The sequence below is a fragment of the Meriones unguiculatus genome, chromosome 7, assembly GCF_030254825.1.
Source record: "Meriones unguiculatus strain TT.TT164.6M chromosome 7, Bangor_MerUng_6.1, whole genome shotgun sequence".
In the NCBI taxonomy this organism is placed as follows: Eukaryota; Metazoa; Chordata; class Mammalia; order Rodentia; family Muridae; genus Meriones; species Meriones unguiculatus.
In genome coordinates, this window is record NC_083355.1 from 41,254,495 (window position 1) to 41,282,035 (window position 27,541).

Genomic DNA, 27,541 nt, shown 5'->3' on the forward strand with positions numbered 1-27,541 from the left:
AATTTGGGGATGAAGAGTTTCCACGTTGATTGAAAGCTGTGAACTGTTCCAAATTCCTTGTACGTGTGTGCGTGTGTGTGCCAGGTCCCAGGACATGTCTGACCTAACACAGGGCAAAGGAGTACCACAGATCCATATATAATTAGCATGACATGAGGCAGTTAGGCATGCCTTAATATATACTGAATCTTAGTTTCTAATTAGAGGATGGCTTCCCCTAAGGCATCAGTTTTGTCTGTAAACTTGATTGCGAGAAGCAGAGGTCCTTTCTCAAGCTGTGGACAGCTGCCTGCCTGGCTTCGCTGTTAGTGGTTATAGAGTATTCCGTGAAAAGCATGTTTTAGCCTTTACCTTGAAGCAGAAATAAGCAGGAGCTTTCGCCAAGTTTCTTTAACTCGTCTGTGAGACCTTAGACCACATCTGCCATCCAGGAAATGTCGTCTTTGACAAGTTTGACCGTCTTTGTTCCGAGGTGAACTGTTTGCTTTGTCTTTAAACAGGAGCCGTGGATTAAGCCTGGTGCTTTCCGTACTGACTGACAGCCCTCCCGAAACGGTCCTAGGTTTTCTGTCTCTTTCTTTCAACCTGTAATTTCTCACCCCCCACTCTCTCCGTCGTGTCCCCAATCACCTACCACCGGTTCCGTCACTTGATCAATATTATCTTGAGAAATCAGAGCTAAGGAAACATTTGAGTCATTTGAGAATTTACATGGTTGATGATGTGCTGCTCCTATTGAACTAGAGAGGTAGCTGAAGCTGACATACAGATCTTACTATCTAGAATAAGTGCAGGAATAAAATCTCTCTGGCTGTGAAAGAGCATTAGCAACTCAATTCACTGCATGCATAGTAAAATCTTCATAACAAAGCTGTGAAAGAATAATAGTAGAATATGGGAGGCATATTCTATGAGTAAATGAGCACAATGAGTAAAAAGCATTAGGGTTTATGGGAGAACTTATAAAATAGTGAAATAGCACTTGTTATACGAATGTTATCCATAGACCCATATTTAACAAATTTATATCTCCTGTGTCCCCTAAGTGTACAATAGCAGAAGGTAAAATAACACAGGGTCAGCGTCCATCAGGATCATCAGGAGCCATGTCCTCAGTGTCCTTTTCTGCTGGGGCATCCAATGCAGGCAGAGAGGCTGGATCTGGGGCATAGGGGAAATGGAACTCTTCCTGGAGTAGGCCATTTCTGAGACATGTCCGGTCTGAGGCTGGTCCTCCTTAAGGTTTAATTAGCCATTCCGGCATTCGCCAAGACAGATGATCTTGTTTATGTAAAAACATAAACAATGCTTCTCTCCAGATGGAACTTCCAGTCTTTTTATTGTTTGCTTAGGAAGCTCTTTTATTTTATAAGAGGTGTAAGGTATAATTTCAAATATGATGAGGAGACAAGTATCTATAATCTCCTTTTTGTAATTTAGATGTGTGCGTCTTAAGCCTGTCCCTGTGAGATGCAGGGAATAGCAGTGTAGGTGAAATTTTAAAAGTTAGATACCAAGTTTTAAAAACGTTTGAAGTAAAACATTAAATAGTTTTTAAAGCTCTTGGCATATCCAAAATGGCAGCACACTAAAATAAATGCTGTGTCATAACTTTGAAAGCCTCTTTAGATGGGGCAGAACCATGAATGCATAAAAATAAAGTTTCTATCCGTACATCAGTGATCACAACAGCCTTTTTTGACCCTGAATCATCAGTGTAAACCAGTGCTGCTGTGGAAGACAGTGGCCTAATTGTGTAATCTGTCATTTTTTTAGATTGATAAGATAAAACATTATGTTCCTCCGTAGTGGAAAAGATCATTGACGGGGGGGGGGGGGAGCTTTAATTTCTACAACCCAGAAAGCTTTGTCATGGAAGCCAGAGCTTGGAGCTCCTTCTGGAGCCTGAGCAACTGGGCTGCTTGTAACCTGATATGGCCGCCCACTGTGACTGAGCTCCAGATCAAAGGTCACCCCCAACATTGCGTTTTCCTGAACTCACCTGGACCCATGTCTTGGCTCTAATTTGTTTTCTTTTAGCTGTGGTTCAAGGGGGGCATTTTCTACCCAGAAGGAAACATACAACTGCTACTTTAATAGAAAACATTATGTTTAGCAGGGACCGCCTCCCAGACCGAGGTCTAGAGCATTTCACCCCGGCAGAAGCCTGGGCCTCTCCAGGCGTGACCCAACACTAACTGTGGGTCTTCGTGGAACTGCCACAGCTCAGGCTGGTCTGTGTCTGGCTCTTTCATGCATTCCTCATTCCCAGGGAGCTGAGGGCTCTCAAATGCGTACATACCCCTGGGAAAATGCTTAGCCATGGCCGGGGCGTAGGGGAAGCAGATGTCTGATGTATCATGGCTGAAGCTGCAGTCACGTGCTAGGTTCCTTTACATCCCGACTTGCAGCGAATGGGGGTTCTGGTCGCCCCAAATCCCAACCTATTGGTAGTTGCCTGCCATGACAAAACGGCCTTTGATGTCAGGGATATCCAGAGGACTGCGAAGGATTTTCCTTTTACTTTGCTCCAACAGGATTGCCTGCTCTTTAGGTCCAGTCAGTTCCTGCTGAGCGAGGAACTTGTCACTAGGACAGAGGTAAAGAGACACCTGGCCTCTATGAGAGCATAGACAAGAATTAGTCTTTGTGAATGTTGGTGTATCTAAGCTGAGCATAAGAAGAAAGAGTGTCACAGACAAGCGCCTGGCCTGGCCTATAACCAGCTTCCCCCTTGGTACCTGGAGAGCCATTTTGTGACAGTGTAACAAATGTCCTAGGCTAATTAGTTCATAAAGAAGGTATGTTTCTTTCTGCCTATCCTGGAGGCTGGGCAGCATGAACCAAGATTCCGTCTGATGAGGGCCTCCCAACTATATGGCCGAAATATAGGTAAGTGATCAAATCTTTTGCTAAGCCACACCAATCCATGTAAAAGGACCAGTCCCAAAGGCATCAGCTCCCATGGTTGGGGTGCACTCCTCAACACAAGCTGTGGGAAAAGCTTGCTTCTCTGGGAATAACCACACGGCTGCTCACAGCACTGCAGGCTTGCTCCTAGGCAACCTCCTAGTTAGCAGAAATGCAATGGGTAGGGACCTGAATGACTCCCGCTAAGTCTGTTGTCCCGGCTCCCCTCCTTCCTCCCCAACCCCCGCAAACCTATCCTGCAATTCTTTGCTTCATCCAATGACTTCCCCTAACTCATAACCTAAACCACAGGTGCAGGTTTTGCTTTTTGTTTTTTGGCAGGGGAAGGCTGGTGGAGTAGCTCAGTTGGTGGAGTGCTTGCCTAGCATGTAGGAAGCCCTAGGTCTGGTCCCCAGCACCAACAGGGGCAGGTGACCCACATCTGTAAGCCAAGAACTTTGGAAGTAGAGGCAGGAGGCTCAGAAGTTCAAGGTCATCCTTGGCTGCATACTGAGTTCAAAGCCAGCCTGGCCTACAAGAAGAAGGAGAGGAGGAAGAGGAGGAAAGGGGAGGTAAGATAGGGAGGGGAGGAGGTATGTCTGTATTAGACACAGACAAGACATACTGGAAATTCATAAGGTGCCATTGTGCCTAGCTTGAAAACTATTTCAGATATCCCCTTGTGTCTCCTTCCTTGTCACTTGGAATATTTTACTGTATTAGTTACTTCTTACTCCAAACAGAGGGAAGAAGGAGAAAGACAAGAAGGAAAAGAGAACAAACATAAATTCACAGGCAGATGGAAATGAAGCTCCCAGAGCACCCCCATATCCGGCATAAACAACCTCGGTGCTGATGGTTTTGTTTTTTTTTTTTTTTGTTTTTTTTTTTTTCTTGCAATATAGTTCTTCCTACATTGCTGAGCTTTCACACGAGGGAGAAAGACTTTTGAAAAGCCTAGGTCGTCGCAGAGATTTTAGAGTGGCCATAGAGAGTTGCGCAACCTCATTCACGCCCCTTGGATTTCCTGGGCATCATTTTCCCTGCACATACAATGCGCTGGAGCAGACCTTTCCCACGGCTGCCCACACAAAGGGAAAGAGGAGCCTGGGCTTTGCAGGATTCGGTGATAAAACATGCTCAGAAGCACAGCCACGTCAGCGTCAGCGGGGCCCAAGGCTGAGAAGCTTCGGAAACCAAATGTGACTGTTCTCAGCCACTCACAGGAAGGACGGAGGAGGCTAGGTGTCAGACCACACCCCACCTCCCTGTCGAGTAACTGCCAAGTGGCTATTTGCTTCCCTGGCCCCGCCCCCGTGCAGCAGTCTTGTCCAGCGTTCTATCGAGGAAGAGAGTGAGAGGTGGTGAGAGAGAGAGAGAGAAAGAAGAGATGGCTTTCATCAACACCCAAACTCCTTACATGTACCCGGTGAGTTGTGGGATGATTCAGCTGGCGGGAGATCACTCTGGGTCGCTGGAGAAACAGTTGCGTGGCATGGACAGTGGTGGGGTGTTCCATAGATAACGCGTGAAGGACAGACGTACCAGGCAGGGTCATCCTGTTCTGGCTCTTGCTCATGCTGGGCTCCCTGCGCCTCTGGGGAACCAAGGATTCCACTCACCATCATTCATGTGGCGGATTCATATGTGCCTGTTGCACGCTGCCTGGAAGCATCTAGAAGGGAGATGGTTTATATGGAGAGGGCGGTGGGTGGAGATGGTTTATGTGGAGATGTCGGTGGGCTTGGGGTTGGGGGGCAGGTACCAGACAGCCACATGGCACTTAAGGTACCTGCTTTAGAGAAGACGCCCGTTCAGCCATTTACCAGCTAGCGATGTCACAGATGGTACTTTCTTCTCTTTGGCCCTCACTTACCACTGTAAAAAGGGATTAACAGTTGAGTCTGTTCCCCGAGGCTGGGGTAAGGAGAAAGCAGATACATGTGGGTGTTTGAACAGCACCTGGAACATGGAGGTATTTCTGGGGTAGCCTGGGGGCAGCAGGGAAGGCCTGCCAAGGAGGTGTCTGTCCTCCAAGGGCCAGAGTTCACCCAAGAACATCTCCAGAATGTGTGCAGAAGGGCAAGGAGACAGGAACTGTCCTTCAGCGAGGTATGCAAAGGGCTGCCTTGTGCTTTTTTTTTTTTTTTCTGGCTGCAGGTTCCTTGTTGACATACTAGGAAATTCAGTAGCCACACTGTGAGTGGGGAAACTGAGGCTTTGAAAGGCTGAGGTCTTGCCACATGTCCTCAGATGGGTGACAGTGAAGGAAACCGCTCTGGTTTATTCCCAGAAAGGGGGGAGGGGTTGCTCATGGGAAGAGAGAGTGCTCCCCTGGAGTCTTCTGTGGTGCTCCCACTGAAGGGAAATCTTCCCACAGGAAAGGAAGAGATGAAGCAGATTCTTGTGGGAGATATGAAGGCCATGGGCAGTCCCCAGTCCTCAGTTGCCCTGGGGACCACTCACTTCCTCCCACCTGGCTAGTCTCCCTCAGTGACCCACTGACTCTGCCGCTGTGGCCACATGTCCACTAATGGTGTACAAAAGTCACGTTGCTTCCGTTCTGCTAAGGGGCATTGTCATGGCCTGAGGGCCATTCTTGGTTGCTGACTCCTGTGTCTAATGAGGCTTCCCTGAGGGCCCAGAAGAAGCTTGGACTGGTCAGGACGACCCCTTTGTGTGGCCCTAGTGAGCCAGGAGCCAAGGACATGCTTTTTCATGAAAGGGAGACAATGTCGCCTTGACTGAGAATGTGAGTTCTAGTGTAGGAATCCTGGGTTCGCCATTAACCAGCTGGGAAGCTCTGAGCAAGCTAAGTTTCTGCACTTCCGTTTCCTCATCCACAAGGACAAGGCTGTTAGGATGCTTAGGGAAGAGACACTGCCATTAAGAATGGGCCCTGGCTGGGCCTTTGAACTTCTGCAACAGCTGGGCCTCAAGCCAAAACTTGGAAAGCTTGCCAGATAGATACTTCCGAGGCTGGTGCCTGGGCTGTGTGCCCCGGTGGACCATGGGGCTCACTGCACCTTGGCAGTAAGCTTGTTGGAGGACCCTGCTGTCTGAGGTTGCAGAACTGGACAGCCCTCTCCCCAGCAGGGCCTCCTCCTCTCGGCCTGACCTCATCTGGAGAGTGTCTTTAGGCATTACTGCCTCTGACCATATCTGGTATATGACCTTTGGCACAGTTCCCTGCTAGCACTCCCCTCTCTGTCCCTTTAGGATAATTAGGTACTTTTATGTGATTGGACCTGTGCTGCCAAATGCAAATGAAAGCATCCCTGGAATACCTAGCCTTAACCATTTATGCACACCTGCCCTGTGAACCCCCACCATCTCCCCAGGGACTTTATAGCCTTTGCTCACCCCTGAAGTGGTTCCCAGAGGTCATTCTGCTCCCTCATCTCTGGGGACTGGTACCTCCATCCCCACCCCCACCCCACCCCCTGACCTCAGGAATGAGGGAGAGCTCCAGAAGCTCTGCTTCTCTGCACATTCCAACAGGAAAGTGAGGCAAAAGTCCCCAGCCTCTTCTGAGTAGCAGACAAGTGTGGCCAGGGAGGAGGGTGCATTCTTCTCAGGGCGAACAGTTGTAGTCAGTGCCCCTCTGACCCAGGACTTCCCACCGCCATCTTGTCTCATCTTCCCAGGGATGCTTCAGGCTGCCATTGCTGGCCCATGAGTCCCTGCAAGGACCAGGGCAAACATAGAAGAGTGAGTGACTTGCCCAGGGTCAGGACTAGCACAAGCTGCTGGGAGCCAAGGCCTATGGGATCATAAATCCTGAGAGAAAGAAAACACAAACCTCCATCCACTCCCAGGAGCAGCAGGGGTCAAATGCAGGTCCCATTATTTTCTGCTGAGACCCCTTCCTGACTCCCTGAAGGTCTGAGTCCCATGGGGTCCCCCAGGTTTAACTCAACAGCCTGTTCTGTCGCTGGTCAGGGAGGACAGGAGTCTCAAAACCAGAAGTTCAGATTCTAGGACTGTGACACAGCATTGTCCGCTCAGCATGTGCTAGACCCTTGGTTTAATGCCCAGCAAAAATCCCCTCCCCACTACTTACCCTCCCCCCCACTCCAGAGGCAGCTCACACTTCTGCCTGTTGTCCTCTGACCCGCACAACCACACAGAATGAATGAATATACGCAGATGGTGCCATTCCATGACCTCACTCAGAGTTTCCACCTTCATCCTTTCTGCATTGACTCTACCGCACAAATAGCATTATTTCTTGCCACTTATTATATGTATATAGGGACACAAGGAAAGAAGGGCGCTTGTCTAGCAGGTGTGAGACCCTGGGTTTAATCCCTAGCGTCACAGAAACAAAACAACAGCAAAGATATTTCCTTCCGGTATTATCCATCGACTTTTTCCTTTTAGTGGACTCTCAGGTTCTTTCCCGTCTTTCGCTATTCTCGTGTTGTGCTTGTAAGATCCACTCATGTTAAAATAATCTGTTTCAGAATTTGGGGATACCATTTAAGATACTAAACGCTAAGGTGGTGATGGTGGTACAAACCGGCTATCCCAACACATGGGGAGGTTGAGGCAGGAGATTCAAGGTCATCCTTGGCTACAGAGGGCCTGGGCTACATGAGATTGTCTCAAAGAAAGACTGAAATCTCACCAAGGTGTTTTTGGTTTTTTTTTTGTGTGTGTGTGGGGACTGATACGATACTTTGAAGACCAACCATACTGCTCGGCACCACAACCTGTGTCCAACTTTCCTCTGCCTCTGTCTTTCTCCCACACTTTCTGTGCACATACCACCCCACAGATACCAGCCCTGCTTCTAGATCGGCACAGTTTTAGGCTTCAAGGTGTGTGGCCAGGTTAGTTCTAAGGACAGTTTCAGGGGATGGGAGGAGTTTCCTTTTCTTTCTTTTCGAAACGATTGATTTTTATTTTTGTTTGCATGTGTTTCTGTGAGTGTGTGTCACATGTGTGTAGGCACCCAAGGAGGCCGGAAGAGGGCACCGGATCCTTGTGCTGGAGTTGCTCATAGAGAGCTGTCTGCCGTGGGTTCTGGGATCTGCACGTGGGTCCTCTGGAAGAGCAGGCTGGGCTCTTACTCCTCCAGCCCCCAGGAGGAGTTTCGGATGCCCTAGGGACTCAAGGAAGTGTGCTTGTCTAGCAAGAGCGAGACCCTGGGTCTAGCATCACAGAAACAAAACATTTCCTGTCCTGCCACTCCACCATTCCCTCAGGCCGCCTGTTCTTCCATGTTCCACAGGCATGTTTGATGGTGGGAAAGAGGTTCTAAGCAGGGGAACCCAGACCCAGGCAAGCTGTGATTTGACACTCAGTGACGGAGCCAACATGAGATAGGAGAAGCCACTTCCCGGATATGATGACAGTGGGGTCGGTGCAAATGGGCTTAGAGCATCGAGGGGTTGTGGATGGCCAGACAACTCGAGGATGAAGGCCAAGAAGACAGTGCCAGTTAGATTAGGAGGGAGAATCTTGATGGGGTGTTGGTTAATGATAGACAGGAGCTGAGGCACATTCCTGCCAATCAAATTCCTTAATGACACCAGCCATTAACAGCAGGAGAAGCTGGAAGGAACATGGAGATCAAACAGAACTAAGAAGCGAAAGCCATTGGGCCAAGAAAGTTCTTTAAATCTATACACTTTAGAGGGGAGAGGTTGCCGGTCTTAGAGGGGAGGGTGAGGTTAGGGCTTAGAGGGAGGGGGTCTGAGTTCACATCAGAGGTCTCTGAGCTTATTGCTGGGGGGGGGAGTGTCTCTTGGCAGTGAAGGCACTGATAGCCGTAAAGCCATGTCTAGATAGCCAACCCTGTAGCCCATCTGCTTGAGAACTGTCACATGCTAGCAGTTTTGCATCCTAAATAGGATGTAAGGCATGGTGGATCCCGATCCAGCGTTGCGGCCTAACAGCCAGTGGGTTGACTTTGGTGGGTGGGTGTTTTCTGTTGGTTTGGTTGGTTTCAGGCATTCCTCAGGCCCTACCTGCTACAGGGTGTGGCTGGCATACCCAGCCCACTACCTTGAACTTTCCAGCCCGGGGGCAGGGGCTTCCCTTCGCTATATGATCCATGATCCCCACCTCTCTCTCCTCTGCTCTCCTCTTTCTTTCTATATCTCTCATCCTCTTCTTCTCTGTCTGTCTCTCTGTCTCTCTCTCTCTCTCCTCCTGCATGGTGGCTGAGAGCTGCTTCCAATAAAACCTGCATTAATGTATTATAACTTCATCTTGCAATTAGCTCCTTCTGCCGTTTCAGTCAGGGCTGTTGGGTGAGAACTTAATTTGAGCCTGCAGAGAAGTGGCACAAATGGCTGGCCATCCCAGGAACTATCTTGCTTGCTCTCTTTTATGCCTTCACCTACTTTCCTTTCCAGTCTCAGGTTATTTCAAAAACAATGCCTGTTAGATTTCGCTGAAAACACTCTTTTACATGTATCTCTACAACACAGGATATATTTTTAATTAATTAAATAAACTTGAATCCAGATCCTCCTGTATCCACTTTCCAACTCCTGAGATCACAGGTATGCCTAACCACACCCAACAAGAAATTCTTAGACATTTTAAAGGGGTCCCCGGCATCCCAGAATTAGAACATGAAATCATTCTCATTACGCAGATTTCTAGGTTCTTGTCAATGTGTGGCGGCTCTGCTACCCACAGTGTTTCCAGGTTGTTTGTTTTTTTCTCATATTTTTACTTAACTTTATTTTATGTGTAGTAGTGTGAAGGTGTCAGATCCCCTGGAATTACAGGCAGCTGTGAGTTGCCATGTGGATGCAACCACATGGGAATTGAACCCTGGTCCTTCGGAAGAGCAGGCAGTGCTCTCAGCCACTGAGCCTTCTAGTCTTATCCAAAGAACTCAAAGGAGGGCCTCACAGGAATTTACAGAGGAAGCCACACAGCTCCATGTGAAACAATGCTGCAGCCTAGAGTGTGAGGCGCTCAAAGCTGACAAGCGAGCCAGGGGCGTTGGAGCCCTCCGAGGGCCCAGCTGAGGCTCCGGGCTTCCTTTTTGGGGGTTCAAAAGAAGAAGGAGCTGGCCATGAGCAGGTGTGGTTCAAGTGATTCTCTGCTTTGGTCCATACCATTCATCCCACTGTGCCTGTCCCTTCCCTCACGCAGAGGTAAGGGATGGTAAATGGGAGAGCCTCCCTTTCACTGTTCTGCCTTACTGCACACACCCCTAATCAGTCCAGGCTGGACGACCCCTTCTCCCCTTCCTACCTGAACATATTAGGGATGCATTTGAATAGGCGCCGTCTAGATTTGATTGTTACCTGGGGGCAGGAAAACTTCCATTATTGCTCAGAGTGGTATAGCCTGGTGCCGGTGTGAGCGGAAGGAGCTTCTGCGGTGTCCAGCTGTGTCGTTTGGAGAGGGGAGCATGTAAAGTATATACAGGTGAAGGAATGAGGCAGCCAAGTGAATTATTGAAAGGGATGCCGTGGCATGACCCCAAACCAAATATGGTCCCAGGGTACTGAACTGTCTCCTGTGCTTGCCTCCCCGTCCCCCGCCAGCCCTGGGCCTGGATAATGACCCTTCATTTGAGCTGAGTGGATGGTGCCCTGCTAGAGATACGGTGTGAGGCCGACTGTTCCAATCCCTGCTGTCCACTTCACTCAGCTCCATCACCGTCCTAGCTCCTAGAACATTTAGGTTACATAGGGTGTTCACCCAAAGGAGCTGTTAGCAAAGCCATTAAACACCGTGGAGTGGTGCGAATGAACTAGGAGACAGACTCTGCAGGAGGCAAAGCCACTGTGGGCATAAAAGGTAATCTGCACGTTGGTAAGTCATCAGTTTGGGAATTTGGTTCTGAGAGGACAAGGCAAGGCAAGGCAGGTCAGGGGCAGAGGGGTGCCAGCCTTGTGAGGAAGCTGAGCCGGAGAGCAGGGGATGTACTTTCTTTCTATTTACAAATGAAGAAACTGAGGAAGAGAGAGTAAGTTTTCGAAGGCCACACAGATATTGATCCATGACTAGGGTTCAAACCTGGAATCCTTCTGACTCCAAAAGGGGTGACCCTCACTGGGACCCAGCACTCCTTCAGGATACTTTGGGAAGAGTGGGGAGGGACCACGGAGGGACTGCTGGGGGCCTGGGATGAAGGGCACGCTGGTGCTCCCAGGCTTCTGGGGTGGCTCTCGGGAAGGAAAGAAGCTGAGAGCTTCAGGAGCAATGCTGCCTCCACAAGCCCAAGCAGGCCTCGGGCCTAGGTCCTGGCTGTCGTCATTACATGGTGGGGGGAAGGGATACCTTCCTCTCCTCTCGACCCTCTCTTTGGAGGAAATAGCTTCCGTTCCAGAAGAGATCCCTGTGGTCTTCCGGCCTCCTGAGTCAGGACCCTGAGGTCTTCCTGTGAGCTTGGTTTGGGGCCGGCAGTCCTCACCACCAACCTAATTCGTACCCTCTAGGCCCTTTGCATGCTGTTTCCTTCTGGTAGGTTCTACAGCTGTCACTTCCTGCTCACTGTGGAACTTGGGGTCAGGTCACAGTCATGCAGTCTTCTGACGTTCTCAGAATGGCTGTGTGACTAACCGGATTGGGCCTGCTTCTCTGAGGGCCCCTATGATCTGTGCAGCTCGGATTCTAGCTCCTCGACGGCCATGCCCGCCCACCCAGCACTAACCGGGTATTGTCACACCAGGCAAGTGCCAGCCCACTGATATCTCTCCGTTTCCCCTCTGCAGGACGTCCCCTTTACTGGAAAAATCCGAGGAGGGCTGAAGGAGGGACTCGAGATCAAAATCAAGGGGTCCATCAACTCTTCCGCAGATAAGTATGTGGATGCCGTTGCTGCTAATCCCCCACTCAGCAACCGTGGAGTTGCCGGGGTGCGGGGGCTGTTGGCCCTGCTCACACCTCCTGCCATCCCAGCACCATTGAAAGACTCCATAGACTTCCTGGGCCCTGAGCACCCTGCTCCCTCCTCACCATCTGAGGAGGGCAGTGACACAGCCAGAATAGCAGACCACAGGAAGTGCTCTTGACGCTGCGACAGGGTGTTGCAGAAAGAGAAATGCCTTTAGTTTCCTCGGAAGCTTTATCTAGTTTTCTTTATGTGTGCCTGCATGGATGTAGGCCATGTGTGTGCCATGTGTGCGCAGGCGTCAGAGGAGGCCGGAAGAGAGTGTCAGATCCTTCCTGGAGTTACAGGCAGTTATGAGCTGCCTGATGTGGATGCAGAAAACTGAGCTAGGGTCCTCTGGAAGAGCAGGATGTGATCTCTATCTATATAGGTCTCTCTGTCAGTTTTTGAGTCCTAGGTAAACTGTCAAGAGTAACCCCAGGACGGAGACATAGCTTAATTTGTGAAGTGCTTGCCTAGCACACATAAAGCCAGGGTATGGTGGCACATGCCTATAATCCAAGCACTGATATGGGAGGTACAGTAAGATGAGAAGTTCAAAGTCACAGAGATAGGTGAATCTCTGAGTTCAAGGCCAGCCTCATCTACATAGTAAGTTCCAGGACAGCCAGAGCTACATAGTGAGACCCTACCTTGAAAACAAAACAAAAAAGTTCAAAGTCAACCTCAGCTATATAGAGAGCTTGAGGCTAGCCTGAGATATATGATAATGCTATCTTAAAAAGAAATAAAATAAAAGTAACCCCTTGGTGGCTCTATCAGCTCAGCTCCTGGGAAAGCTGAGGCAGGAGGATCTCAAGTTCAAGGCCTTCCTGTGCTACTGAGTGAGTTCAAGGACAGCCTAGGCTATTAAGACTGTTCAAAAATTAAAAGAGGGCTGGGACAGTGAAGCACCGGGGAGTCTTCTCAGGGCTACAGACGCCCCTGCTTCTCTGGTAACCTGGTTTGCCTTTGCTGAGGCATGCAGCTTTTATTGGTTTTGATTGGGTTTATGTGGCAGCTGCCAACTGAAGAGCCAGCCCTGCTCCCACTGGAGTCACAATGTCCATCGCAATCCCATCAGCCCATCCTGGCCTTCCATGGGGCATTGGGAAGACTTCCTGAGTCTCCTTCATGTCACTGTGAAGCCCCAGCTTCACTTTGACTATTCAGATACTAGCTGGCTTTTCCCATGGTTGCTGTCTTACTGAGTAGTCACAGTCATGTTGGCTATAGGGCCTGTGTGAGATCCCTGCAAGGCTTCGGGGCACTGTCCTGTAGTCTCCCAGCTGGAGACTGTCCTGGAGCCTTTGACCCCTACCCATCTTCCTCCAGCTCCAGGGAAGCCCCATTCCAGCGTTTGCTAGAGATTGCCCGTCTCCCTCCCAGAGCTGGTGCCTTTCCCACGGGGCTTAGGAGAGATCTTCTTTCCAGGCATGGGCTTTCTAAGCACAGGATAGAAGCTAGAATGCTGGGAATGCAGAAATACATCCTGGGGAATTAAAAAAGCAGTGTTGTCTGGTGTGATACAAATGAAGGGCTCAGGGGTGTAGTGGTAGAATGCTTGCCTAGCATGTGCAAGGCCTTAGGTCCAAACCCTAGCATGGGCCGGGGAAGGGGGAGAGGAGAAAAAACAAACCAGGTGCAAGTGGCACGTAATCATACTATCAGATCCAGGAGGCAGAAGCAGGAAGATTAGGAGTTCGAGTCCATCCTGAGCTACACAGCAAGTTTGAGGCAGAGCTACATGAGACCTGTCTGAAAAAAGGACAAAGGCTTCAGTGTTGTGATCCTGTGTCCGCCGCAGCCTCTCAAACACTTGGCCAGCTGGGACAGGCCCCAGCTTAGGGCCACAGTAGCTCCTTATAGGCCCTGATGTCTGAGGCACCAGCCCTTGAGGACTTCAGAACACCTCTTCCAACAGAAAACTCGAACAGCTTCCCCCACTTGAGAGGGGCCTGACGGAACATACTGGGTACTGTGCAGGGTACAGGTGAAAAAGCTCCGTATTTGGACTGTGGAGTCCAGAGTGAGTAGATAAGTGGCCACCAGCCCCTTCAGGAGTTCAGGGAAGGCTGGACTGTGGGCACCTGGGAGGAGAGCCTCAGACTTGAAGCCTGGCTGTGACACAGGGAGGCAGAGCAAACACCGATGGAGCTTCTTGTGGGAGCCTGCCTGTCCTGAAGTCTCTGTGATCTTAACTGCTCCTCTTGGAGCCCCAGCTGCACTCTCCATGGGGAGAGGCTTCCTCCCAGGAAGGAAACAAGAATGGGCATTTTTGCACTGTTAGTGGAAAGGGGAACTTACCAAGTTAGTGCGGGCCCAGGGTCATGCAGCTACACTGTGGAGCTGGGATCAGAATCTAAGCTTGACTTCCATGCCTCATATGCCCCCAAAAACAGCAGCACTCCGTGAGGACCCCACTCAGGAGTGAAGGCGTTTCGTGCCTGGAGAACATCTCACGTGATTTTTGAATTGGTTCTTTTTCTTTTTAAAATTATTAATTACACATGTGTGTGTGTGTGTGTGTGTGTGTGTGTGTCTGTGCAAGCCATGGCGTATGTGTAGATGTGAGGTAACTTGCAGGATTTATTCCCCGCCACTGCGAGGTTCCCAGGGATGGAACCCAGGTGGTCAGGCCTGGCTCCAGGTGTCTTTGAGCCATCTCGCCTGTTGTGAATTTGTTCTCTCCTTTCCCCACTGAGCAGGTTATGGCTGGCTTTCAACAGTGCTCGCTTCCAAAACTGTTCCTGGAAACATTTTTCTTTAATGATATTTTTCATTTTTTATCTTATGTGTATGAGTGCTTTGCCTGCGTGTGTGTTGCGTGTCTGTATATTACATGTATGCCTGTTGCCCATAAAGGTCAGAAGGGGCTTTTGGATCCCCTGAGACTGGTTGCACCATCGCGTGGGTTCCGGGAGGCAAACCCAGGTCTTCAGCAAGAACATCACAAGCGCTCTTAACCTCTGAGCCTCTCCAGCCCCCAGTGGGCAAATTTTCTTCTTCCTCTTCTTCTTTTCCTCCTTTTCCTTCTCCTCCTCCTTCTCCCTCTCCTTCCACCCCTCCCTCTCCTTGTCCCTCTCCTTTCTTTTTTTTTAAACATTTATTTATTTTATGCATGTGAGTGCTCTGTTTTCACACACACCAGAAGAGGGAATCAGATTCCCTCTTGTGAGCCACCATTGAACTCAGGACCTCTGGAAGAGCAACCAGTGCTCTTAACTGCTGAGCCATCTCTCCAGCCCTTGGCAAAATTGTTAATGTTCATCTTTGATATAGATTGTAATTAAATTCTAAAACAGTTATTTTTTCTTGCTTTTAATTTGTGAAATGTTTTTATTAGCATGTTGCTTGTGACATTTTCATGCGTGTGTATAATTATTTCGATCCTATTCACCTCCATTGCCCTCTCTTGTTCCCTCCTACTCCCACTTATCCCCTTCCCCTTCCGGTTAGCCTTCCCCCCATTCCATGTATGTATGTGTGTCCCAGCGGGTTCTATAAAGGTCGCTTCTATGAACACGAGTTAAAGCGTGCTTACAGGAGCAGGAGCGCTTAAGTAATGTGGCTGCCCACTGAAGGAAAATACTTCTTGCTTCCCCACCCCCAAGTCCGCCATTAACTGCCTGAAAATCCCAGGGAAGGGTGAGGTGTCAAGAACCCTCCTTCCTCCGCACCGAATGCTGTCTGACCCAGTCTTGGGTGGGTCTTGTGGGTAATCATGGATGCTCCGAGTTCAGAAGCGCAGTGGCCGTATTACACCTGGAAGACAGTGTTCTTCCACCGAGCCCATCCCCTTCCTGGGGCATCGTTCATTGCGCCCTTCAGTTCGTCCATTCAGTCTTTCTGTTCTCTCCTCCAAAACGTTCTCTGAACCTTGGGGGGGGGGGGGCTGATAGAGACGGCCTGCAACCAAGAAAACACCGCACAGGCATGCTCATGGGTCAACCCTTGGAGACGGTTCACCAGTTGGGGTTCCCTCTTCCCAGATGCGCCAACAGCTGAAGCCAACCTTGACGATGGTGTTGCACGGCTGAGGAAGATGCTTGGTGGCAATTCTCCCCACCAGCCTGCTGAGCACCTTCCGAGCACCGTGTGCCGGCTACCGAGGTCCAGCCCGGCTCTAGCGTGATTTCTCCGTATCCTGTGGCGAGAACCTGCGGCAGAAGACTCGTGTTTTTGGTTGTTAATGTCATTTTTTCCTAACTAACCATTTGCTTTACTTTTTAATGAAAGAACACGGGAAGGGCACAATGCAATAACTGCACAAAATACGGTATGTCTGAATTAGATGAACCCCAAAACGTGCTAACACACCTGACACCAGGCAGTCAGATGAGCTACCTTCCGACCCTGGCGAGGCTCCTTACTCTCCTTTCTCTGCTTTAGCATCATCGTGAACTTTCAGACCGGCTCCAGTGGCAATGATGTCGCCTTCCATTTCAATCCCCGGTTTGAAGAAGGCGGGTATGTGGTCTGCAACACCAGGCAGCAGGGACAGTGGGGGCCTGAGGAGAGGATGATGAAGATGCCCTTCAAGAAGGGGATGCTCTTTGAGCTGTGCTTCCTGGTGCAGGAGTCGGATTTTGAGGTGAGTGGGAAAGCCCTCCCCCAGCAGGCTCCCTGGGGGAGCCACATTCACTGAGATCAGGTCGCAGCCAAGACACCGCACACATGTGACCCTTGCCCTTGGCCTTACAACACTGCAGCCTGTATCGGCAAATGCGTCTCTTGCTTTTATTCCTTAGAAAATAAGACCTCAAAAATCTGTCACCATGTTGCTTTTAGGCCTCACGTGTCTTAAAAACAAAACAAAACCCAAACAAAGCCCCTGTATTTATAATTTCATACCCCCATGGCATGGCATTTTGGGCGCACACACTCCCAATCCCCTCCTCTGATCCCCTTTCTCTTTCTCTGGAACCCTTGTCTTCTCAGTTCCCCCTCCTACTTTTATGTCTTTTTTTCCCTCTCTCTCTCTCCCTCAATAACCCACTGGGTTGTATTAGAGTCGCTTTTGTATGCACGGGTGTGGGGTTGATTGTTGGATTAGCAGTGACCTCCCTCCCCCAGCTATCAACTGTCCAGAGCTCCTCTTGAGTCTCCCTTGTCCCAAGGTCCAAGCTAACTCCACCCATCCTCCGCTGGTCCCTAGCGACATCTACTTTTTCCGGTGCTGGGGCTCACACCTAGCCTCCTGCAGACTCAGCAACTGCTCTGCCGCTGGGCTACACCCTCGCTCCAAACGCCTATCTGTTGACACACGCTGTTCTAACCTTCCTTCAGGTTCTGCTGAAGGCCAAGCGTCCTTACAGCCTGGGCACTGTCCCTTCCTTGGGGTGGGGTGAGCGTGTCCTTTCCTGAGCTTGTCTGTGTGACCCTGGGGTTCTCCTCCCTCCCAGCAGAACCTGAGCTTGCCTTTCCTCTGCTGCCCATAAGCACACCTAGCTGTTATCCCAGGTAAGGGCTGGGGTAGAGCTCACTTGGCGGAGTGCTTGCCTAGCATGCACCAAGCTCTGGATTTGATCCCAGCTCTGCACAAACTAAGTCACAGTGGTACACACCTGTAACTCCAGGATTCGGGTGATGGAAGCAGGAAGATCAAGGAGTTCAAGGTCATCCTCATCTACACAGGGTGTTTGAAGGTCAGCCTGGGCTACATGAGACCCTGTTTCAACAACATCAACAAAAAATTACCTGATATGAGCCAAGTTTGAAAAGATAAATCTCGGGGCTGGAGAGATGGCTCAGCAGATAAGAGCACTTGCTTCTCTTGCAGAGGTCTGGAGTTCAGTTCCCTGCACTCACTCAGGTCATGGCAGCTCATGACCACCTGTGACTCCAGTTCTAGGGAATTCAGCACCCTCTTTTGGCATGCATGTGGGACACACACATACACACAGGAAGAACACCTGTACACCTAAAATAAAATAACTCTAAAAAGTGATCTGAAAAGCAAGAATAAACCTAGAGTAATAAGTGAATGACTGATCGCCAGCCGGAAACAGGAACCCACTGGACAGAGGGTCTGAGTGCAGCGACTCACACATTCTGTCCTTGGCACTGCACTGAAGACGATGCCTCTGCCTTGAAGAGCTGGGTGTAAGAAGCAGCACCTGGGGCTGGAGAGACGGCTCAGCGGTTAAGAGCATTGACTGGTCTTCCAGAGGCCCTGAGTTCAATTCTCAGCACCCACATGGTGGCTCACAACCATCTGTAATGAAACCTGGTGCCCTTTTCTGGTGTGCAGGTGTACATCCAGGTAGAGCACTTATAAAAAGAAATAAATCCTAAAAAAGCAAAAAAGCAGCTCGTCGTTTCTGAGGGCAAAGCTCAGGTGTAGCCTGGCCTCCACTCCTCCCACATTAACTCTCTCCCGCCAGGTGACGGTGGACAGGAAATTCTTCCTGCAGTACTCACACCGAGTGCCCTACGACCTTGTGGACACCATCGCTGTCTCCGGCTCCTTGAAGCTGTCCATCATCACCTTCCAGGTCAGGCACTTTTCCCTGGGTTGGAGGACAGTGGCCAGCTGGCCCACTCAGCAGGGTACCAGCAAGTATCTTCCCCGGGTGGCTTTGGGGCTGCACTGGTTCCCTGGATTTGGTGTCTGTCTGCCCGTTGTCTGCCGTCCCTCTTGGTGTTGTCCTTTCCTGATGAACAACACACCTTGCATCTCCAGGATGCCGAAGCTGCTTCTCTGCAGCTGTCTACTGCAAGAGCAGGGAGTTCTAAAAGGGCTGTGCTCAGGGAACCAAATGGAATCCAAGTCGGAGGGCACCGAGTGCCTCCTGGAGCCCAGCCTGGATCTGTGTGACCTCTGTGTTGAAAACAAACAAACAAACAAACAAAAAAACTGAAAACCAAACCGAGCAAACACCAAAAACAACCTCTGTGGTTTTGTTGTTGTTTTGTGGCAAGAGCTCCCTTTGCAGCCCAGGCTGGCCTCTCATTTATGATCCTTCTGCCTCAGCCCTGAGTGCTGAGATTGTAGATAAATGGTACCAGGCTCACTCTGAAATCAAATTATTTTATGTATTTATTTTGAGACAGTGCCTCATGAGCTTGTGTCAATCCTCCTGCCTCAGTCTCTCTAGTGCTGTGATTACAGATGTTTAACACCAGACCCAGTTCTGGAAATCTATCTATCTATCTATCTATCTATCTATCTATCTATCTAGAGACAGGGTTTCTTTGTGTAGCCCTGGCTGTCCTGGAACTCACTCTGTAGACCAGGCTGGCCTTGAACTCACAGAGATCTGCCTGCCTCTGCCTGCTGAGTGCTGGGATTGTAGGTATATGCCACTGTGCCTGGCAAATCTTTTTTTTTTTTTTTTAAGACAGAGTTTTTGCTATACAGTTCAGGTTGGCCTTGAATTCTGTGTAACCCAGATTGGCTCTACCTTGTGACCCTCCTGCCTCAGCCTCTTCAATGCTTGGGATTACAGAGATGCAAGACCACATTCAGCTGTGTTTAAAAAAACAATGGGGACAAGCTCTCTCTATGGAGCCCTGGCTGGTTTTGGTGCTTGCTGTGTAGACCAGGCTGTCCTCAAATTCACAGAGATCTGCCTGCCTCTGCCTTTGAGTGCCATCACTACCTGGCTTGTTTACTCTTTTGATTTTTGGTTTCTTATTTGTTTGTTTTGGAGACAGGTTTCTCTGTGTTGCCCTGGCTGCCCTAGAGATCCCTCTGTAGACCAGGCTGGCCTTAAACTTACAGAGATCTGCCTGCCTCTGCCTCCCAAGTGCAGTGCTGAGATTAAAGGTGTGAGCCACCACTGCCTGGCTTTGTTTTGATTTTTTAAAGATTTATTTATTATTTATACACCATTCTGCCTGCCAGAAGAGAGCACCAGATCTCACTATAGATGGTTATGAACCACCGTATGGTTGCTGGGAATTGAACTCAGGACCTTTGGAAGAACAGCCAATGTTCTTAACCTCTAAGCCATCTTTGTAGCCCTGTTTAAAAATTTTAATATGTGGCCAATATCTGAAAGTTGAGCTGGGCACAGTGTCTCAGACCTATAATTCTAACAGCAGAGGGGTTAGGAGTTCAAGGCCATCCTCATCTTTTCCTATATAGTGAGTTTAAGACTAGCCTGGGCTTCATAAGATTCTGCCACACACACAAAAAAAGAAAAATCCAATAAAGTAAATAAATAAATATCTAAAATTACTATGTGAAAAACGGGAAAGCTGGGATATGCTGGCTTTATCTCACGTTTGCTGTTTCCTGACTCCTCCTGCAGGAGCAGAAGCAGGGGGAAGGCGTGACCTTGCTCACGCCAACCTAATCCTTTTCTGGCCTCATTTCTGGTCGGGAGCCAGCCCTTACTCTTTGCCTGCCCTTGCTTTGGTCCTGCCTCCTGCTTTCTGTCACCCAGACATGCTTTTGTTTTAACAGAACACCTCTGCAGGGCGATGCTCTGAGACCTTCCAGTTTCGGCGGACCTCCAACTGGTGCAAACCGCAAGTGAGTTAAGTGTATGGCCCGGGAGGATAGACCCCCAGAGGCTGACCCCAACCAACAAGCTGTCCAGGGGCCTTCAGGCCCCATCACATGGACACAGGATCCTCTGCATTCAACGGCTTCCCAGAATTGTGTCCCCACTCCCTCCGTTGTCCTCCCATGCACCATCCTCTCTCCCTCCTCAAAGCCACCCTTAGGTCTAGCCTGTGGTAACTCCTCCCACACATCAACTGTGGCTTGGTCCCTTTCCACTCCCAGCCACCACTGCATGGTGACTTCACCTAGCACACCCCATCTCACACTCCCCCACTGTGAAAGTCTTCAGGGTTAGGGCCCAAACACTTCTTAAGCAGAACTCAAAGCCTAGTGGGTGCCTATAATTCTAGTACTTTGGGGGCAGAGTCTGGAAGGATCAGAAGTTCAAAATCACCCTCAGCCTTGCCTGTGTTGAGACCCTGTCTCAAAAAAAAAAAAAAAAAAAAAGCTAAATAATAAATCAATATAAGCTCAAACTCCCTCACAAGATGTAAGAGCATGCTCCCTAGCCTGGCCCCACATCCCATGTCACTTCCTCCACGTACTCAGTCATGTCACCTCCACGGCTCATTCAAAGCCCTCCCTGGCCATCTCTCTTTTGCACGGGCTGTCCCTTCTGGCCACCTTGCCTCTGGCAAACTAATAATTACACTGTAATCCTCTGTTTAAATGGCACTCAAGAGTTTTCTCTGACCTCATGTTATGACGGACTTTGTTCTGGTCTGTGCTGTGACCTGCACCCTTTGTATGGGCTCCTTCCTCATGCTACCCATCTTCTCCATGCCCGGGAGCCCCTGGAAGACTGGCATCACGGCTTGTTTGTTCATTTGTGTAATGCAGCCTTTCACACGGTGCTGGTACCCAAGAGAGAGTCAGGAAATGGATTTTTTTTCTTCACACAGTCAGGGAGAATAAGAAGCAAAGAAAGGGGGAGGGGTTTGGTGCAGGGAGGGTGGAATGGGAGAAGGAGGGAAAGGCCAGCAGCCCTGTGGTCGGTCGTGGTGTTTCGTGGTGGCCTGGGTAGGTACTTGCCTTCCACCACCCTGACTCTAGGACTTGCAGAGGATCTGGGCTAGCCTTTGCAGGGTAGCCCAGTGTTGGCCCTGGCTGGAGGAGGATAGAGGATGTGGTAGATACAACATGAACGAACCGGGCTCCATTTGGGATCTTCTCACTCGGTGCCTGGGCCAGCCTAGGCCAGCCTGGGCCAGTTGCTTAACCTGTCTGAGCCTTGGGCCTCAGCAGAGGAAGGGGAGTCAAGGATGCTGCCCTTCCTGGAGCTCGGCTCAGCTCACAAGGCTGGTAAAAATGAGGAGCTGGGGTTGCTGCTCTCCCCGCTGTTGGGAGGAGGCCAGAGAAGCTATGTAGTCAGTCAGGTTCCTCTCTCAGAGAGCCCGGAAACAGGCTCCCTCCCTTAATCCTGTGTGTGAGGGTGGGAATTTTGGTGCAGCAGGCTCAGGAAGGAGGGGAGGTCTGGGAAGGTGCAGCTGAGCACAGCTGGAGGTTAAAGTCATCTCTCACCCCATGTGACCCCGTGACCCCACAGATAACATTCCCTTCTCCCCTTGCTGCTTTTCAGTCTCCAGGCATTCAGTCTGCCCATCAGGCTCAGGCACCCATGGTAAGTCCTTGCTCTTTTTTAAATTTTTTTTCATTTATTTTCTGTGCATTATTCTGCCTACATGTATGTCTGCCCATCAGAAGAGAGCATCAGATCTCATTATAGATGGTTGTGAGCTACCATGTGTTTGCTGGGAATTGAACTCAGGACCTTTGGAAGAACAGCCAGTGTTCCTAACCTCTGAGCCTCTTGGGCCTTTTCTTAATGGGTTAAGGGGAGGAAGCAGGCTCCGCCTCCCCTATAAGGAGGCTCCACCCACTCCCCACTCAGCAGGCCTCAGGGATGGGTGGGAAGGGGCTGCAGGTGTGTTGCTGGCCCTGATCAAATGGAGAACAGGGCCGGGGAGGAATTCTGTTGGTGGAGTTCTTGAGCAGTGCACACAAGCCCCGAGTTTGATCCTCAGCACCGCAGTGTGCACAGCCGTAATCCAGCACTGGGGAGGTGAAAGCAGAAAGTCAGAAAACCTGAATGGCCGCGTTTGGCCCAGAAGGTACCACAAAGTCACCTCGTTCTCTGGCAGAGCAAGGCTGGCTCTAGTTGGAATCCTTCTTCCCCTCCAGCAGAGAAATGCCTCACCCCATTCCTCTTGTATGTGGGTGTCTGGGAGGGGCTGTGGTGAATGACCTTCCTAGTTCAAGGTTCAGGCTTAAGGGTGGCTAGCAAGTAGCGCCCTCTGGTGGCAGGCCTTTGCAATGGCGAGCACCCATTTCTTTTCCCCAGGGTCAAACTGTCAACACAGTTCACAGCGCCCCTGGACAGATGTTCCCTGTAAGTCTAAAATTTTTGGTTATCTCATAGCTCCACCATTTTCCATTAGTCAAAAGCAGAATTCCCTAGAGTTGCAACGCTGGAACCAAAGCGCCTAAGAAAGACGATGGAGAAAGCTGGGGATGGGCCCCCTGCTAGGAAGAGGAGCAGCTCAAACTCTCCGTGGGGCACAGAGACTTAGAATCAGCCTTCAGAGGAAGCTGGGGATGGGTCCCCTGCTAGGAAGAGGAGCAGCTCAAACTCTCCGTGGGGCACAGAGACTTAGAATCAGCCTTCAGAGGCGTGGGACTGGCGGTCACACTGGTGCTCCCGTTGCCCAGGCTGGAGCGTGGTGGCCCCAGCCCTTAGCTTTCTTACTAAGCTCAAACCCAAGTCACCACGGACAGCTAGTCTAACTCTCCTTCCCCGAGCACAGTGGAGGCGGGGGACCCCAGGCTGGGGGGAAGAGGCTGAAAGGCAGGGGCCATAACGGGCTCCAGGAAAGCAGTAAGAAGTTCAGGTTTGCTGGTGTGACAGAGGGGGAGCGGGAGGCCCGGAAGGCAGATATTGGAGGTCCCCTGAAGTATGTGTCACCTGTATATACCATATACACCTGTATACCTGTACATGGAATCCTGTTCTCTTCCGCAGACTCACGGAATCCAGCCTGTGAGGTACCCCACCTCCCATGTAAGTGGTTTCCTATGGAGAGCTGGAGCTTTGGCCGGGGCTAGGCGGGGTGAGAGGTGAAGGGAGGTTTTGGGGAGACGATCCTCTAACTTGCACGATCGATGAAGGTTCCTGCCCCCAGGTGAACAGTTCTGTCACCTCTAAAATGGCCCCTTCAGCGTGAGCAGATTGATTGTACACCTGCCCTGGTTACTTTTCTGTTGATGAGGTCAAACACCATGACAGGGGCAACTTAGAGAAGGAAGAGTTTAATGTGCGGCTGAAGAGTCCATGGCCAGCCGGGCATGGTGGCACACACCTTTAATTCCAGTAGTTGAGAGGCAGAAGCAGTCGGATCTCTGTGAGTTCAAGGCTGCCCTGCTCTACAAAGGGAGTTCCCAAACAGCCCGGGCTACAAAGAAACTGTGTCTCAAAAAACAAACAAAAAGAGTCCATTCCATCATGTCAGGGAGCATGGCAGACAGGCAGGAATAGCACTGGGGCAGTGGCTGAGACCTAACATTTTGTAGGAGAGAGAGAGAGAGAGAGAGAGAGAGAGAGAGAGAGAGAGAGAGAGAGAGAGAGAGAGAGAGAGAGAGAGAGATTGGGAAGGGTGCAGATCATTTGAAACTTCAAAGCGTCTCAGTGGCACATTTTCTCCAATCAGACCACATCTCCCAGCCCTTCCCAAACAGTTTCTTCCATCAACTGGGGACCAGCTATTCATTTATTTTCTTTGGCGTTTAATGAACCAAGTAAAGGAACCCGGGTTCCTTCCGGAAGATGCAGTGCTCATGCGCACGGCTTTAGCGTCCATAGACGCGGGGGCCTAGCCCACATCTGCGGCTGCTGATCTGTTCTCGTCCTCCCAACAGCTTGCCCCTTTCATCGCCCTCATCCCAAGTGGGCTTTACCCGTCCAAGTCCATCATCATATCAGGCCTGGTCCTGCCAGACGCTACGAGGTGAGACGGGCGCCCGGGGCGCTCTGGCCCTGAGCCAGCTGGGGAGGTGGCTAGTTGAGGAGCCCAGAGCTCGGCAGGCCAACAGAGTCTAGGTTGCACTGTGACCCGCCCATTCCAGGTTCCACATCAACCTTCGCGCCGGGACTGACATTGCTTTCCACCTGAACCCCCGTTTTGATGAGGACGCCGTGGTCCGAAACACCCAGATCAACGAGTCCTGGGGGCCCGAGGAGCGAGGTCTGCCCGGGGGAATGCCCTTCAGCCGCGGCCAGAACTTCACAGTAAGACGCCGGCGTTCATGAGGAGGGTGCAGGGGGCTGGGCTGGGCTGGGGCAGATGCCTGGGATATGAGGGCTGCACCCCAAAAAAGAGAGACTCTGTGCAAACTGGTAGTAGTTCCTGTTCCTGAGTACTGTCCCCGCTGAAGTAAGGGTTGGTATCTGCTGTGACCACCTCCCCTCCTCCCCCCCCCCCCCCCCGTTCTGGGGCCCAAGGTCCAGCCTTCTGCATGCCGGGCGAGCACAGTAGCACCGAGTCCTCCTTTTTTGTTTGTTTAGGCAGGTTTGTAGCCTAGAGCCCAGGTGATCAATCGATCTCACAAGTGCTGGGATCACAGGCCTGAGCCACCACCCCCTTTTCTTTCCTTTTCTTTTTTCCTTTTCTTTTCTATTTTTTTCTTCCTTCTTTTTCTCCCTTCCATTTTGAGAGAGGTTCTTGATAAGGTTTGTCTTGAACCCACTCTGTTGCCTCAGTTTCCTGAATAGGTTAGAGTACAGCCCTACATTATGGGGCCTACCCCTTCCTGCTTTCTGTAGATAAACTCCTGCTTTCTGAGGTAAACTCTCGAGGATCTGTCACTTGCATGAGGTCACGCAGCCAGTTTGTGCCAGTCAAACCCAAGAGTGAGCTGCATTCACTCCTTTGCTTGTTTGAGCGTGTGTGACCGAGGAGGAGGCTCTCTGAAAGCTGGACCAGAGTGGCAGCTTGAAGCCTGATACCCTGAACGGGCCTTACCCACCCTCATTATGATATCAGATTATCCAATAAGCTTAAATAAGGAACATCAAAGCCTGGAGCCCACCCCTGGGGCAATGTGCAGCCATCATTTGAAAATGTAATGGCAGCATTCTCTGGCACAAGGCTGAGAGTGAAGGGCTCTGTGGGTCATAAAAGGAGCTTGCATTTTGTTATTGTTGTTGAGACTTGTAGCCCAGGCTGGCCTCACACTTACTATATATTCAAGGCTGGCCTTGAACTCCTGATCCTCCTGCCTCTCAAGTGCTGGAAGTAATTACAGATGTGCAACATACCTGGCTTTTTTTTTCCCCCAACCTGACCTGGAAACGGTAGCTCCTTGACTGCTAGGATTACAGGCATGAGCTGCCATGCCCTGCTGAGATTTTTCTTTTTTTATGTATGAGTATTCTTCTACATACATGTACATGCATGCAGCCCTTAGAAGTCAGAAGGAGGCACCAGTCCCCTGGAACTGGAGCTACAGACAGTTGCAAGCTGCCATGTGGGTGCTGAGAAGTGAACCCAGGTCCTCTTCAAGGGCAGCCATGGCCTGAGCTGCTGAGCCGCCTCTCCAGCCCCTTGAGCTTAGATTTTAATGTAGTGAGAACACAGACCTAACAAAACTGGATCGCACAGAGCAGAAAGGCTGGACCATGGTGGGGTCTGCAGCCTGCTTGGGATAGTGCCCATATCCAGGGGGACACGAGGGTTAGGCTGGTCCTCACACAGGGCTGTGTGAGGGTCCGAGGTGGCGTGGGCTGTCTCTTTAAAAACGACTTAGCAGAGACCGGGCATGGAAACACTGGAGACACAGATAGCCGGAGCCAAGCCCTGTCACCAGGGTTCAGTTGGGGGTGAGGGACTCAGGGGTCAGGAGGCAGGGGAGGCCTGGGAAGGTCATCATAGGGGTGGGCCAGCACTTTCCCAGCGTGGAAGTGTGCTTGAGGGGAACACCATTCTAGGCTTGGGACCAGCTAATGCTGGTGTGTGAAGCAAAGAGAACACTTCAGTGAAAGGCAGACCCTTCAGGTTGGCTGGAGGCCAGAGTTTGCTCCTAAGGAAGGAGAGAGCTGAGAGAGGGGGCCACAAGCCTCGGTTCTCAAGATCCCTGCTGTGGTGTCTCTGCCCAGGTGTGGATCTTGTGTGAGAGTCACTGCTTCAAGGTGGCTGTGAACGGCCAGCACCTGTTCGAATACGCCCACCGTCTGATGAACTTGGCAGCTATCAACAATCTGGAAGTGGCCGGTGACATCCAGCTGACCCATGTGCAGCCATAGGCAAGGTCTCTGGCCTAGGAACGAGGGCTAGGGAACCCTGTCTGTCTTGCTACCTCTTCCCTGTTTCAGCCCCGGCTTCCCAAAGCCCCCCACTAGAAGAGAGCCTCACTGACAGGAGTTCCAGGAAGGTGAAATTCCCAATTCACTTCCCTCCACAAAGGGAGTGTCTTGGGCCATGTGGCATATGGCTGTCAGCCCACAGTCCCAGCCACTGCCCCAAGCTAGTTATACACTGGGAAATGACCTCCTGGGGTTTGTCCCTCTCTCTGGCTCTTTTCCTGTATCCCTCCTTCCCTTTTCCTCTCCAGAAAGGCCACCCTGATGTCATCCTGCTGACCTCTAACTGACCAGAATGTCCTCGTTAGCTCTTCCCCATCCTTGTCCATAAAATAAAGAAATAATAATGCTTGTCTGCATACATATGTGAGATTCCTGGGTTGTTGAATGGGTCTGGGACATTTTGGAACTTACCGAAGGGAATGGGGGAAGACAGGTAGGTGCCCACACCTGCTTACAGGGGTCCTGCCTCCCAGACTCCACAAGGTGCTAGAATAAGTGAGTGGGAGCTGGAGCCCAGGGTTTCTGATAGGAATGCTGGCCTCTGTGTAAACCAGGAACAGCCTCATGCTCCTGAGGTGGGGGAGGTGCTGGGCAGAGGCCCTGGGAGCCTTGGCAACTTGTGCTGGGTGAGAAGGTGAGAGAGGAGGCCATGGGGTCAGGAAGAGCTGATCTGCTGTGGGATCCCCAGCAGAGGAGGTTGGGGTGGGGACCTGCCACATGAAGGACACCCCCCCAGTCCTGCTAACTCACTGAGGCTCCCATTGCTCTGGAACCAGGGTGGGTGGGGCATAAGGTGAAGCCCTCAGATCTGCAGCATGAGCAACACCTGGGAGCTGGTCAGAAACGCAGCAGCTCACCTGGAAGGCTGAGGCAGGAGGATGGCAAGTTCAAGACCAGCTTGGGCTACCTTGTC

At 50.8% G+C, this 27,541-nt stretch overlaps 1 protein-coding gene across 2 annotated transcripts; it reads left to right on the forward strand.

Annotated features, from left to right (window-relative positions):
* The first annotated feature begins 4,040 nt into the window (after positions 1-4,040).
* Lgals9 (galectin 9) lies at positions 4,041-26,984 on the forward strand. 2 transcript variants are annotated; one of them, XM_021639813.2, is made up of 11 exons: positions 4,043-4,339; positions 11,601-11,689; positions 16,151-16,352; positions 18,145-18,255; positions 20,172-20,240; positions 21,853-21,894; positions 22,615-22,662; positions 23,293-23,331; positions 24,186-24,274; positions 24,393-24,555; positions 26,422-26,984. In XM_021639813.2, exons 1-11 carry the CDS (start codon positions 4,301-4,303, stop codon positions 26,566-26,568), a joined length of 1,038 nt encoding a protein of 345 aa, XP_021495488.2. In that variant the 5' UTR covers positions 4,043-4,300; the 3' UTR covers positions 26,569-26,984. The 2 variants fall into 2 exon arrangements, with proteins under 2 accessions (XP_021495489.2, XP_021495488.2); XM_021639814.2 differs by lacking the exon at positions 22,615-22,662 and having other exon boundaries at positions 4,041-4,339.
* The last annotated feature ends 557 nt before the right edge of the window (positions 26,985-27,541 follow it).

What these genes read in the sequence shown, in the direction of transcription:
- Lgals9 (XM_021639813.2), top strand. Translation starts at nt 4,301, where the DNA reads ATGGCTTTCATCAACACCCAAACTCCTTACATGTACCCG. An exon ending in AAACTCCTTACATGTACCCG is followed by an intron (nt 4,340 to 11,600) that starts GTGAGTTGTGGG and finishes TCCCCTCTGCAG; the next exon opens with GACGTCCCCTTTACTGGAAA. An exon ending in TGAGGTACCCCACCTCCCAT is followed by an intron (nt 23,332 to 24,185) that starts GTAAGTGGTTTC and finishes TCCTCCCAACAG; the next exon opens with CTTGCCCCTTTCATCGCCCT.